This window comes from Canis lupus, chromosome 3 (assembly GCF_011100685.1).
Source record: "Canis lupus familiaris isolate Mischka breed German Shepherd chromosome 3, alternate assembly UU_Cfam_GSD_1.0, whole genome shotgun sequence".
NCBI classification, from domain to species: Eukaryota; Metazoa; Chordata; class Mammalia; order Carnivora; family Canidae; genus Canis; species Canis lupus.
Window position 1 is genome coordinate 8645021 of NC_049224.1, and position 14598 is coordinate 8659618.

Below are 14598 nucleotides of genomic sequence, written 5' to 3' on the forward strand. Positions count from 1 at the left end.
TTTTCTGTAAGGTGAGGCATATGCTTTGAGATAGAAACCTGCATATGTCATGTGTGATCAAGAAGTAGAAGAGGGGTTGAACAGTGAAAGAAGGCTGTAAATAGCAATTGTGTTTCCATAACCATTTAAAACTGCAGCAACTATGAATTTTTCTAGCATTTGTTTCATGTGTACACACACACACACATATACACATTTGTGTGTGTGTATTTAATTTTTTTCTTTCTCCCTTACTGTTTGATAAAAGAATATTGTGGGATATATTGTTACAAATCCACCTCTGGGTTACAAAATGACCCTGAGAAGAGGAATTTAATATCCCAACCCCAGAGATAGACATAGTTACTGACAGGAGATTTATTATTTTTTTTGTTAAACATTTTTTAAAATTTAAATTCAATTTGCCAACATACAACATAACACCCTCAAGTGCCCTCCTCAGTGTGCATCACCCAGTTATCCCATCCTCCCATCCACCTCCTGTTCTGCCACCCTTTGTTCGTTTCCCAGAGTTAGGAATATCTCATGGTTTGTCTCCCTCTTTAATTTTTCCCACTCAGTTTCCCTCCTTTCCCTTATAATCCCTTTCATGGTTTCTTATATTCCCCATATGAGTGAAACCATGTGATGATTGTCCTTCTCCAATTGACTTACTTCACTCAGCATAATACCTTCCAGTTCCATCCATGTCAAAGCAAATGGTGAGTATTCATCTCTTCTGATGGCTGAGGAATATTCCATTGTATACATAGACCACATCTTCTTTATCCATTCATCTGTCAATGGACACTGAGGCTCCTTCCACAGTTTGGCTATTGTGGACATTGCTGCTAGAAACATCGGGGTGCAGGTGTCCTGCCATTTCACTGCATCTTATCTTTGGGGTAAATCCCTGGCAGGGCAATTGCTGGGTCGTAGGGCAGGTCTATTTTTAACTCTTTGAGGAACCTCCACCCTGTTTTCTAGAGTGGCTGCACCAGTTCCCATTCGCACCAACAGTGCAGGAGGGTTCCCCTTTCTCCACACCCTCTCCAACATTTGTTGTTTCCCATCTTGCTAATTTTCCCCATTCTCACTGGTGTGAGGTGGTATCTCATTGTGGTTTTGGTTTGTATTTCCCTGATGGCAAGTGATGCGGAGCATTTTCTCATGTGCTTGTTGGCCATGTGTAGGTCTTCTTTGGTGAAATGTCTGTTCATATCTTTTGCCCATTTCATGACTGGATTGTTTGTTTCTTGGGTGTTGAGTTTAATAAGTTCTTTATAGATCTTGGAGACTAGGCCTTTATCTGATATGTCGTTTGCAAATATCTTCTCCCATTCTGTAGGTTGTCTTGTAGTTTTGTTGACTGTTTCCCTCGCTGTGCAGAAGCTTTTTATCCTGATTAAGTCCCAATAGTTGATTTTTGCTTTTGTTTCCCTTGCCTTCATAGATGTGTCTTGCAAGAAGTTGCTGTGGCCAAGTTCAAAAAGGGTGTTGCCTGTGTTCTCCCCTAGGATTTTTGATGGATTCTTGTCTCACATTTAGATCTTTCATCCATTTTGAGTTTATCTTTGTGTCTGGTGTAAGAGAATGGTCCAGTTTCATTCTTCTGCACATGGCTGTCCAATTTTCCCAGCACCATTTATTGAAGAGACCGTCCTTTTTCCAGTGGATAGTCTTTCCTACTTTGTCGAATATTAGTTGATCATAGAGTTCAGGGCCCATTTCTGGGTTCTGTATTCTGTTCCATGGATCTATGTGTCTGTTTTTGTGCCAGTACCACACCGTCTTGATGATCACAGCTTTGTAGTACAACTTGAAATCCAGCATTGTGATGCCCCCGGTTCTGGTTATCTTTTTCAATATTCCCCTGACTATTCAGGATCATTACTGATTTCATGCAAATCTTAAGATGATTTGTTCCAACTCTGTGAAGAAAGTTCATGGTATTTTGATAGAGATTGCATTGAGTGTGTAAATTGCCCTGGGTAGCATAGACATTTTCACAATATTTATTCTTCCAGTGTTTTTCCATCTCTATGTTTTCCTCAATTTCTTTCAGAAGTGTTCTGTAGTTTTTAGGGTATAGATCCTTTACCTCTTTGGTTAGGTTTATTCCTAGGTATTTTATGTTTATGGTGCAATTGTAAATGGGATTGACACATTAACTTCTCTTTCTTCAGTCTTATTGTTAGTGTATAGAAATGCCACTGATTTCTGGGCATTGATTATCCTGCCACACTGCCGCATTGCTGTATGAGTTCTAGCAGTCTTGGGGTGGAGTCTTTCGGGTTTTCTATGTACAGTATCATGTCATCTGTGAAGAGGGAGAGTTTGACTTCTTCTTTGCCAATGTGAATGCCTTTTATTTCTTTTTGTTGTCTGATTGCTGAGGCTAGGACTTCTAGTACTATGTTGAATAGCAGTGGTGAGAGTGGACATCCCTGTCCTGTTCCTGATCTTAGGGGAAAGGCTCCCAGTATTTCCCCGTTGAGAATGATATTTGCTGTGGGGTTTTCGTAGATGGCTTTCAAGATGCTGAGGAATGTTCCCTCTATCCCTACACTCTGAAGAGTTTTGATCAGGAATGGATGCTGTATTTTGTCAAATGCTTCTTCTGCATCTGTTGAGAGGATCACATGGTTCTTGTTTTTTCTATTGTTGATGTGGTCTATCACATTGATTGTTTTATGACTGTTGAACCAACCTTGCATCCCGGGGATCAATCCCACTTGTCATGGTGAATAATCTTCTTAATGTACTGTTGGATCCTATTGGCTAGTATCTTGGTGAGAATTTTTGCACCCGTATTCATTCAGGGATATTGGTCTATAATTTTCCTTTTTGGTGGAGTCTTTGGTTTTGAGATCAAGTAATGCTGGCCTCATAAAAGGAGTTTGGAAGTGTTCCCTCCCTTTGTATCCTTCGAAACAGGTTTAGTAGAATATGTATTATTCTTTCATTAAACATTTGGTAGAATTCTCCTGGGAAGCCATCTGGCCCTCGACTTTTGTGTCTTGGGAGATTTTTGATGACTGCTTCAATTTTCTCACTGGTTATTGGCCTATTCAGGTTTTCTATTTCTTCCTGTTCCATTTTGGTAATTTGTGGTTTTCCAGAAGTGTGTCCATTTCTTCTAGATTGCCTAATTTGTTGACATATGGTTGCTCATAATATGTTTTTATGTTTTTAAAATCATTTTTATTTCCTTGGTATTTGTTGTGATCTCTCCTCTTTCATTCATGATTTTATTAATTTGAGTCTTTTCTCTTTTGTTTTTAATAAGACTGGCTAATGGCTTATCTATCTTATTAATTCTTTCAAAGAACCAGCTCCTGGTTTTGTTGATCTGTTCTACAGTTCTTCTGGTCTCTATTTCATTGAGTTTTGCTCTAATCTTTATTATCTCTCTTCTTCTGCTTGGTTTAGGTTTTATTTTCTGTTCTTTCTCCAGTTCCTTTAGGTGCAAAGTTAGCTTGTGTTGAATTTTTCCAATTTTTTGAGGGAGGCTTGTATTGTGATGTATTTCCCTCTTAGGACTGCTTTAGCTGTATCCCCAAGATTCTGATTGGTTGTATATTCATTTTCATTAGTTTCCATGAATCTTTTAAATTCTTTTCTAATTTCCTGGTTGACTCATTCATCTTTTAGTAGGATGGTCTTTAAGCTCCATGTGCTTGAGTTTCTTCCAGATTTCATTTTGTGATTGATTTCTAGTTTCAAAGAATTGTAGTTTGAGGCAGATGACAATCCCAATCTTTTGGTCTCAGTTGAGACCTGATTTGTGACCCAGTATGTGGTCTCTTCTGGAGACCGTGTGCACTTGAGAAGAATGTGTATTCAGTTGCATTGGGATGGAATATTCTGTTTATGTCTGTGAAATCTTTTTGGTCCAGTGTATCATTCAAGGCCCTTCATTGTTGATGTTCTGCTTAGAAGATATGTCTTTTGCTGAGAGTGCTGTGTTGAAGTCTTATACTATTAGTGTATTATTATCTATGTCTTTACTTTGGCTATTATTAATTGATTGATATATTTGACAGCTCTCACATCAGAGGCATAAATATTCATAATTGTTAGATAGACCCTTTAAGTATTATATAGTATCCCTCGTCATCTCTTATTACAGTCTTTGGTAGACTCTAATTTATCTGATATGAGGATAACTACCCCAGCTTTCTTTAGAGGACCATTTAAATGGTAAATAGTTCTCCACCCTTTCATTTTCAGGCTGGAGGTGTTCTTAGGTATAAAATGAGTCTCTTGTAGACACCATATAGATGGCTTTTGCTTTTTTATCCAGTCTGACACCCTGAGTCTTTTGATGGGATCACTTAGCCCATTCACATTCAGAGTAACTATTGAAGGATTTGAATTTAGCTGACAGGACGTTTCTTGCTTTGGCCATTGTTCTTCTTGGCCACATCTAAAATGAGAGTTGAAGAAAATTCTTCTTTTTGATGCAGCAAAGTTTTTATATGTTGTTTCCTGCTGGTCTTGATCTGTCAGACTGTTGTTGCTCCAAGTCTGACTTACAGTTTCTTTTTCAGTAAAATTCCCTTACCAATTTGGTTAGGTCTATGATATGTTTGAGAAGTTATTTGTTTTTACCTTTTATACTTTTTATACAATTTATACCTGTGCAATTTACTTTTTATATTAAGAAAATCCATTCAGATTTATGATTAACCTAGATGATGGGTTAATATTACGTTGAGATGGTTATGATGACTGGACTCTGTGTCCTTGTTTTTATTCTTTTTTTGAAAGAGTAAGAATATTTTTATAAGAATGAGAATCATGCAATGTTAGAAGCATGACAATGTTGCTATTAGTTTGGTATGCTAGTTGATGAAATAGAGGAAGAAGGGTGAAAATGAGTCCTGAGTAGTCTAAAGGCTGAACTCAGCAATTTACTTTTTTTTTTGGCCATAAACTTCATTATTCATGATCTGGACTTATTCTTCTTTACAAGGGGCCAAGGGGCCTATAAACTACATTTCCCAGTCTTTCTCACTGGCTTCCACTTAGGCGTTGCCATTGAGAGGCTATGGCAATAGATTTGAAAAAGGGGCAAAGGAAAGCCTCTTTTTTGTTTTTTCCTGTCTCTGGTGATGTTTTTGGCAATAGCCCAATGCAGGTGAATAAGAACTCCTGGATTTATGCTCAGGCATCACTGTAACAGCTCCATCAGCAGCAGCAGTGGGTGCTTCAGCAGCCAAGGCTTATGGCTCTGGCTCTGCAAATGTGTAAGTTTTGATGAGTAACTCTTTTCCCTTTTCACTCCAACAAACGTACTACTTTTGTAACCAATGTCTATATTAAATTCTTTATGTTTCAAATATTTAGTGTGATTATTTTTTTTCCTAGTTGGTTAGAGAGGGATAGAGATACAGGTATATGATATCATTTACTTAATGTTTAGAACATGAAAACTCTCTATATTGTTCAAGGATATACACATTGTCCAAAAAAAGCATTTAAAAGGGTCAGAAATGATAAACTTCAAATATAGGATATGGGTTACAGAGAGAGAGGGGAATGTGTTTGGGGAACACATGATAGGCTTCAAATATTTTGATGTTTTATTTCCTGTTCTGGTTTGTAGATAAATATTCATTAGATTGCTATTTATTCATTTTTATGATTGAAATATAATACATTAAAATAAAGATGAATACTAAGTAAGATGACTAAAAAAGATCAGTATTTTTCAATAAATAAATACAAAATTGGTACAAAAATTCAATTAGCAAATATTATTATTGATTAAGGCCTATTAGTGTTTTAGAAGTCAAATTGTGTGCTTATAGATCTTAAACAGTCAGAATACTGTAAAATAAACTTAAATCAATGCAAATTGTTTTGGTTTGTAATGAGTATCATGGTGTTCTGTTTTGTTTCTTAAAATGCATATTGCTTTCTTTTTATTTTCTTTTTATATTTTAGGTATTGTGTTTGGTCTCATAGATCTAAGCATTGATACTTTTCAGAAGGCCTATCATCTGAGCAATGTTGAGAATTTATTGTTATCTTTGACTTATGATATTTCATCTTGCCTGATAGTAGTGTTTATATCATACTATGGAGGAAAAGGAAACATACCAAGATGGATTACGTTTTCCTCCTTTTTGGTAGGATTTGGATCACTTTTATTTGCTTTTCCATACTTTAGTGATGGAAATTATCAATCAAGTATAAACATTGAAGGTAAGATTATAAAAGGTACATCTTATTATTCATTTAAACCATTGGCTTAGGAACTTAAACTAATTTATAATATCGGTCTGTACATCTACCCATCTGTACCTATGTATATTACCAAGTTTATTAAGATAATTAATTGTAGCTCCCTACTAACATATGTATGCCCTTCTCTCATCTTCTCATGATCATATATACTTTCAAGTAAGAGATAGGCATAGGAAGAAGAAAGAATATTTTGGGATAATTGTTTTATAAAATTGTTTTTCTTTTGTCAGTTTTCATATGTATTATAAACCTCTTGAGAACTTTGGTAATTCCTTATATCTCCCACAGTATATTTTCCCTAATCCTTTATTTTGACCTCAACACACATACATAAAAGCACAAATAAATACGTAAACAAACACACAGAAAAAGAAAGATCAGACTCCTACCATTTCAAAATGGGAGCTGCACTTTGGCATAGGGCTTGGAATTTAAAAATATTAGTGGCTTCTTCACTTTGTTCATTTAAAAAAAATTATTCCACACTCTTTTTGCTATTGCTTGTAGTTAAAGGCTATTTTGAAGTTTCACAGAACTATTTCTGACTCTGGTTGTGTTGGCTTCTTTCTTGCTATGTATAGGTCATAACAATGTTAAAATGTATTTAACCATTTTGGCAACTTTAAACTGGACTTTAGCAAGACATGGTGGAAAAAGTCAATGTGTGTATATATGTGTATATACATGCTTATGATATTTAAAAGTATGCTTATGATGTGTGCTCACAATATAAGTAAATAGTTCATATTAAATGCATTTATATATTTGTGTGCTATATAATTCATATATTAAACAGTATGTTGATATATCATCAAAATATGAACTATATTATATTCACATACATTTATAATGTTTTGTTCCCTTGGTGGAAAACATTTGTTTTCAGATGTTGGACAGCAGGGGATTTCAGGACTTTGATCACTAGGAGAAGGGAAACACACAAATTGAATTTTATAGGAGAAGTCAAGAGTAGCACACTAGGGACATATTTGATTATCAGAAGGCTGAATGACACCCTTGAGTTTCATAATTATGAATTGAAAGTGAGATTTGCATCGTTGTTTATTTTCCTCCAGCCACATTCAGCTTTATAAGTGTAATAGTGAAGCTGGGAGAAGAATTTAATTTGATGAAGGTTGCAATTTTACCAAGGGATTGCATGATAAGAGGGCAAAGGATTTAAAAGTGCTAAGATGTCAATGGGAGAAATTAAGGACATGAGAGGACATTAGTTAGGATGGTGAAAAGGAGCAGGATCAAAACCCTAGTGGGTTGTAAGGATTGTTGGAATTGGTTACTAGAAGTGATCCAGAAAGATAGGGGTGTTTTGAATGTGGAATGCTTGAAATTGCAATTAAGAAGGGTTTGTAGTTGTTGGTTTTGAAAGTTTAGAATTAAGTGGAACACATATATTTGGGAGGAGAAGAATTCAAGGGACTAAGAGATCAGGGAATTTAAACTATCACATTTATACTGATGTCACCACAAGTTTAATGTATCTGTGTAAAATTGAATCCTCAGTATTTTGAATCACAATTCTAAAACCTCCTCCCACTTGACATAGCGTCAACTAGCATTCGATATGGATACTGAACCAGACGAAAATTTCCATTAGCATACTATTTTGCTGTGTGCATTCTAGCCAGTTTTCCATGAAAATATTTTAAGAGCATTTGTTAAATTCCAATCAAAATGAACACATTCAGAATGATCTAAAAGCATTGCCTGGATCTACCAATCTAATAACAAATGCAATTCTAAGAAATAGTCATTTACTACTGTTTTACAAGCATGTGAATAGGAAAAGCATAAGAAATAGACTGCCACCTAAACGAATTTAAAATCTCGTGAATTACTATGTAATGACTAACAGAAATAAATTTTTGTTGTATAATGCCTTCTCCTTATGAACCCATGTTCAAGAAGTTAGTGGGTCTGAAAAGGTAAATTATTTAAACAGAGTGACACAAAGTTAATGTGAAGATGGCTGAAAAAGTAGATATAGAACTAAACTGATAATGCAGAATTTGATAATCTGATAATACATATAATATAGAACATTAGAAATATTTTTTCCCTGGGTGTCAAAAGTCAGGGGTGCCAGATGCCAAATTTAAGAGAAACGTGTGTGTGTATATACACAATATATGTGTATATATATATATGTATGCATAGGTATGCACACATCATTGTGTATATACGTTATTGTGCATACACTTATATTTGGTTTATAATATGTTCATATTTTCCAGTATTCCCACAAATTTCCTTTCATAACTTTTTTTTCTGAGAATGTGATGGTTGATTTTAGAACTGCTACATTGAGTATAAATGAAATGTTAACTTAAAAAAAAATAAGGTGGAAATAGCTTTGTAAAAGGTAAAATATTTCATGAGAGATATTGCATATTTCTTGTATGTTTGACTTTTGACTCATTTAACAAAAAAGTAATTATCTTTTCAAAAGATATTTGCCAAGAAATGAAGACTTCCAAGATTTGCAAGAAATCCTCATCATTCTCAACAAAATATATAGCTTCCTTCATCCTGGGGCAGACTGTGCAGGGAATAGCAGGAATGCCTCTTTATGTCCTTGGAGTAGTCTTTATTGGCAATAGTGTTGCCACACACTCAGCTGGTATTTATATAGGTAAGTTTATTTTCCTCTCTAATATGATTGGCCTATTTTGATTTTTTATTGAGCTTTTATACCTTGGTGCACCTATCTAAACTGATACGCAAATGCTAATTGCTGGCCCTATAAGGGCCCTATAATAATTATAATAAATGATAACTGGTATGTTTGACTTCAGAATCACATTGGACTACCTAATTCTGAGGAACTTCTTGAAGTTTTGGAATTGTAGACAAGTCATCTGAAAGTCATTAAAGAGATAAAGGGAAATAGGAAAAATAAATATTTTTTTATTAAAGATTTTTCATTTATTCATGAGAGACACACACAGAGAAGCAGAGACATAGGCAGAGAGAGAAGCAGGGTCCAGGCAGGGAGACCAATGCAGGACTTGATCCCGGGACTCCAGGATCACGCCCTGGGCAGAAAGCAGGCGCTCAACCACTGAGCCACCGAGGCATCCCAAATACATACTTTCTTAAGTAATAAAAACTATAGTCTTTCTCTCTCTCTATATGTGTCTAGTATATAATACACATAACATTTATACATATGTTTTCATATCAAACTGTACACGCCACATTTCATTTCTCTAGGAAAAAGTCTCAAATTGTTTGAATTGCCTGAATAGTCATATGTTTAAAGTGGGAACATAGTTGGGAAGTTGCTGCCATCATGTTCATAAGGGGATAGAAGTATTGTTTCATGCCTCCTCAGTACTTGATTCAGTGTGGTATTGAAATCATCATCATCCTTGTACTAAGCCCTTTATGTACATTAACTCGCTTCATCTTTTTGAGGAGCTCAGATATTTTGAAGTTAATGAAAGTATAATCTTGTTCATCCTATCAAGTAGAGAAGTGATAGGCTGTTTAATTAACTGCAGTGTAGTACCCTCTGTTTCCAGTGTTTTATGCCATGATATCCTACAGTAAGTTAGCCAGGGGCGTATCTCACAATGATCTGTATTTCTTTATGTTACAATAGCCCTGGTCTTGGTAGATCATTTATCTGTACAGAGTTATCTATCATGTTTTTATAATTAAATTTTTTAAAGTATTGTGAAGATGACAAGAGTAAATAGCATGTGGCCCCAAAATAATATTTTTTCCACCAGAAATAAGGAAAGTTATGTCAATAAATTAAAATAGATGATATTCATATTTATGTCTGCTTTTAGAAAAAAATTTGTAGTGATTTATTAGTGTTAGCTGAGGGTGGCAACAAATCTGTTTTTCTTTTGGTTCTACTGCATGGTAATTAAAATGCACATCTACACACTGCAAAAAGAAATCTACTTTATTGCCTCCCCCTGCCACTATGGCAGCTAAGGTGAAGTAAACAAAGCTTCCACAAATTAAAGTGAAATTGGGTATATTGAATTTATATTTATATTAAATGAAAATATATTTATATTACATTAAATATACAGATTAAATGAGATACAGTGATTTGTATAGTTGCCTTATCTAAGTTTCTTTAATACGTGCATTGGATGATACATATGATGGTTGATTTTATGTGTTAACTTCTTTAGATTTGTTTGGTCAAACATCAGTTTAGATGTTTCTGCTATACTTTTTTTAGATCTGAGTAACACAATTAGTAGATTTTGTTTAAAGCAGATTACAGGGGATCCCTGGGTGGCGCAGCGTTTTAGCGCCTGCCTTTGGCGCAGGGCGTGATCCTGGAGACCCGAGATCGAATCCCACGTCGGGCTCCCGGTGCATGGAGCCTGCTTCTCCCTCTGCCTGTGTCTCTGACTCTCTCTCTCTCTCTCTCTCCTTCTCTCTCTCTGTGTGACTATCATAAATAAATAAAAATTAAAAAAAATCTTTAGAAAAAAAAGCAGATTACATTATGTGAGTGAGCCTTATCTAATCAGCTGAAGGCTTTCATAGCAAAAATTGAGGTTTCCCAAAAGAGAAGCAATTCTTTCTCCAGACTGCTACATAGAAACTCTGCCTCAGTTTTCCCATCCTTCTGGGTGACCTTGTGGATTTTAAGCTTCATTATGGACTCAATATTGTAACTTTAACTCTTACCTGGATTTCAAGCCTGCCAACCTGCCCTACAAATTTGGACTTGCCAATAAATTGCATGAGACAATTCCTTAACAATCTCTCTCAATATCCTATTGGTTCTGTTTCTCAGGAGGACCCTGACTCATATGATAAAGTATGCTATGAGGCTTTCAGAAGTAATCTATTTCAGTGATATAATTTTTATCGTGACAAAACTAGCTTATGTAGTTGTTTTATAATCAGTATTCATTTTACAGGCTTAATTGAATCTTCAGTAGTGCTTGGATATTCTTTGAGTTATATGATAGTAGCACTCCTTATTAAGGACACTGAGAACAGTACTTTTGCATTTAGGTAAGCCATTTTATTTCCTTATCTGTTGTTGTTCACATTGTATAAAATATTTATTGGATAGATACTGTACCTATAAACACATATATTTAATTTTTAATAACCATATTTATAGGAAAAATATGTAATGTAACTGATATGCACATGTGGGTACATGTAAATCTAGAATGTACACTTTGATTTTTACTGTTTGAAATATAATTTTAAAAACACTATAATGACAACCTTATTACTAATTCTGCATATATGTTTTTGAAAAATTGTGGAGAAAACACATGACTTAAAATTTACACCTTAATCACTTTTAAGTGTATAGCACAGGAGTGTTAACCATGTGTACATTGTTGTGCAACAGATCGCTAGAAATTTTTCATCTTGCAAAACTAAGCTCTATATTCATCACACAGTAAATTCCATTTATCTGCTTCTCCTCAATCTCTGAAAGCCACCATTCTGCTTTCTATGACTCTATTTTATACATCATATAAGCAGAATCATGCAGTTTGTCTTTTTATAACTGTCTTATTTCATTTAGCATAATGTCCTTAAGGTTAACCCATGTTGTAGCATATGCTAGTATTTTCTTCCTTTTTAAGGCTAAATAATATTCCATTGTATGTATATACTTCTTTATTCATTTATCTGTCTATGTGGATTTAACTTATTTTGTCCACCCCTTGGACATAACATGTCTACCCCTTGTCTAGTGTGAATAATAATACAATTAACATGGGTGAGCAAATATTTTTTTTTGAAATTCTATTTTCAGGGGTGCCAGGGTGGCTCAGTTGGTTAAGCATCTGCCTTTGACTCAGGTCATGATCCCTGTGTCCTGGGATCTAGTTGCACATCGGGCTCCCTGCTTGGTGTGGAGCCTGCTTCTCCCTCTCCCTCTTGCTTGTGCTCTCTTTTCAAATAAATAACAAATATCTATCTATCTATCATCTATCTATCTATTGAAATAAACAAATATTGAAATAATATATTTTTAAATATGTTTATAAATAAATACATAAATAAATATTTCCAATAAATAAATAATCTAAAAAAATTCTATTTTAACTTCTTTTGGATATATATACCCAGAAGTGGGATTGTTAAATCATCTATTTTTGATACTTTTGAGGAAGTTCCATGCTACTTTCCATATATGGTTGTACCGTTTACATTCCTACTAGTAGTACACAAGGGTTCTAATTTCTCAACATCTTTGCTAACACTTGTTATTTTCTTTCTTCTTCTTCCTCTTCCCCACCTCTTCTATCTTCTTTCTTCTTCTTTCTCTTTCTCCTTTTTTTAAAAATAGGCATCCTGACAGTTATAAAGTGAAAGCTTCATTGCGGTTTTGATTTTCATTTCACTGATGATCAGTGATGTTGAGCACCTTTTCATTTACTTTTGCCTATTTGTATGTCTTCTTTGGGGAAATGTCTAAACATTTAGTTATCTACATATAGTGCTTCTTCTAGCAACAGCATTCAAAGACACAGATGCCATATTCATCCCTGTGGTTTCTCATACAGTATTGCCTCTGACTAGGGAACATCTGATAAGACAATAAAGAATGACAGTATGACAACTATAGATTTCTCTGTCCCCTATTATTCAGAAATAGCTGACTTGATAGAATGATGTCATGACTTGGTACCCTCAACAGTTCTTTATTTAGGGTCATATCGTCTTCAGAGATAATTTTACTCATTCCTTTCTGATTTGAATGTCTTTATTCTTTTTCTTGCCTAATTAATCAGGCTAGTATATCTAGCGCTGTGTCGACTAAAAGTAGGTATCTTTGCCTTGCTCCTGATCTTACTTTGTCATATATGGTCTTTATTATGTTGATGTATATTCCCTATAAACTTAATTTGTTGTAAGTTTTTATTCTTTTGGCAAATGATGTTTCTACATGATCAAAGGATTTTTATCTTTTATGCTTATGCGGTATATCACATTAATTGATATGCAGATATTGAACCATCCTTGTGTGCTTGGAATAAATCCCTCTTGATTGTGGTTTATGATCCTTTTAATGTATTGTTAAAATTGGTTTCCTAATATTTTGTTGAGGATTTTTGCTCATCAGGGATATTGGCTTATAATTTTCTTATAATATCCTTGTCTGGTTTTAGTTGTGCACTTAAATGCAATGTCCAGTTTCCATTTATTTTTTTATATGACAAATGAATCAAGCTTACATTTTCCCCCTCAAAGGGATATCTCATTCTACTGATGACACTTATGGATCATTCCATTTTTTAAAATTAATTTATGTTTTACTGATATTATACATTATCTATATCATAAATTTCTTATATACGTGGATTTCCTTCTTATCTCTTGTCTCTCTAATCTGTTGTCTGATCTATCTCTCTATTCTCATTCCAATACTACAATTTTTAAATAAGTACACCTTTCCATATGATTGTAGCATTGATTGGATAAATCCTTCCTCAAAATGATTTACCAAAGAGCAGAGGTTATTTGTGCAACATTACTCGTTCAGATAAATATAATAATCTCAGGTTATAATTAAAACATTCTGATTTGAAATACTTGAACTTAATGTATCAAGTTGGGAATAATTGTCATCTTTCTATGCAAGAATATGGTATATGTTGCTCTGTGTTCGCTCTTCTTCTTTTATGCCCTTCAAAAAAAGTTTTATAATTTTCTTTATTGGGACTATTCCATTAAGCTTATTCCTAGTAATTTAAAGTTCTTTGTTAGTATTGTGCATGGAATCTTTATATTATTACACTTTCTAATTATTTCTAGTAGAAGGAGATTCTTTGCTTGCTCTTTGTTTTTTCTTTGTTCTTTGCTTACACTTTTAGTTTATTTTCCTCATTCTTCTTGGTTATCAATTATTTACACATATGTAACAATTGTATGTAGCATAATGCATATGGTTATAGTACTTAGCTGGATTAAAAAACAAAAAGAGAAAAGAAAATTTCTAAATATTATAATCAGTGAGGAAACACATAACCCTAGTGACAATCTAGAGTTGAAACTCCTTGTGCATAGCGTGTCCAGATATATATACCTATTGGATAATGGAACTCAAGATTGCAACCTTGTAGCATTGCAAGTTAGAACTAGTATCCCTGAATAATGTAGCAATGGATGAGGAGTTGTCTCATAAATGAATAAAACTGGGAATATTCTCCACCTTCTATGAAAGGCAAGGTCTATATGCAAGCTCCTCATCAGGTCTCTGTTGACAACAGAATTGCCTGTGAGAAACCAGTACCTTCAAAACTGTGGTTCTTGAGTATGTGGATATTTTCCCACAACAGGTGGTTGGACAAGGTCTTACATGCCTGTGGAACTAAAGACAGTGGTAACTATATG

General features: G+C 34.4%; 1 protein-coding gene across 4 annotated transcripts in view; it reads left to right on the forward strand.

Moving 5' to 3' along the window:
• SLCO6A1 (solute carrier organic anion transporter family member 6A1) overlaps positions 1 to 14598 on the forward strand; it is a 94184-nt gene that overhangs the window by 6350 nt on the left and 73236 nt on the right. For 3 of the 4 annotated variants that reach the window (XM_038532241.1, XM_038532242.1, XM_038532239.1), the window contains exons 2-4: positions 5932 to 6192; positions 8702 to 8884; positions 11151 to 11247. In XM_038532241.1, coding sequence (XP_038388169.1) covers positions 5932 to 6192; positions 8702 to 8884; positions 11151 to 11247 — 541 coding nt within the window. The remainder of the gene's footprint in view (positions 1 to 5931; positions 6193 to 8701; positions 8885 to 11150; positions 11248 to 14598) is intronic. The other variant, XM_038532240.1, reaches the window with a different exon arrangement.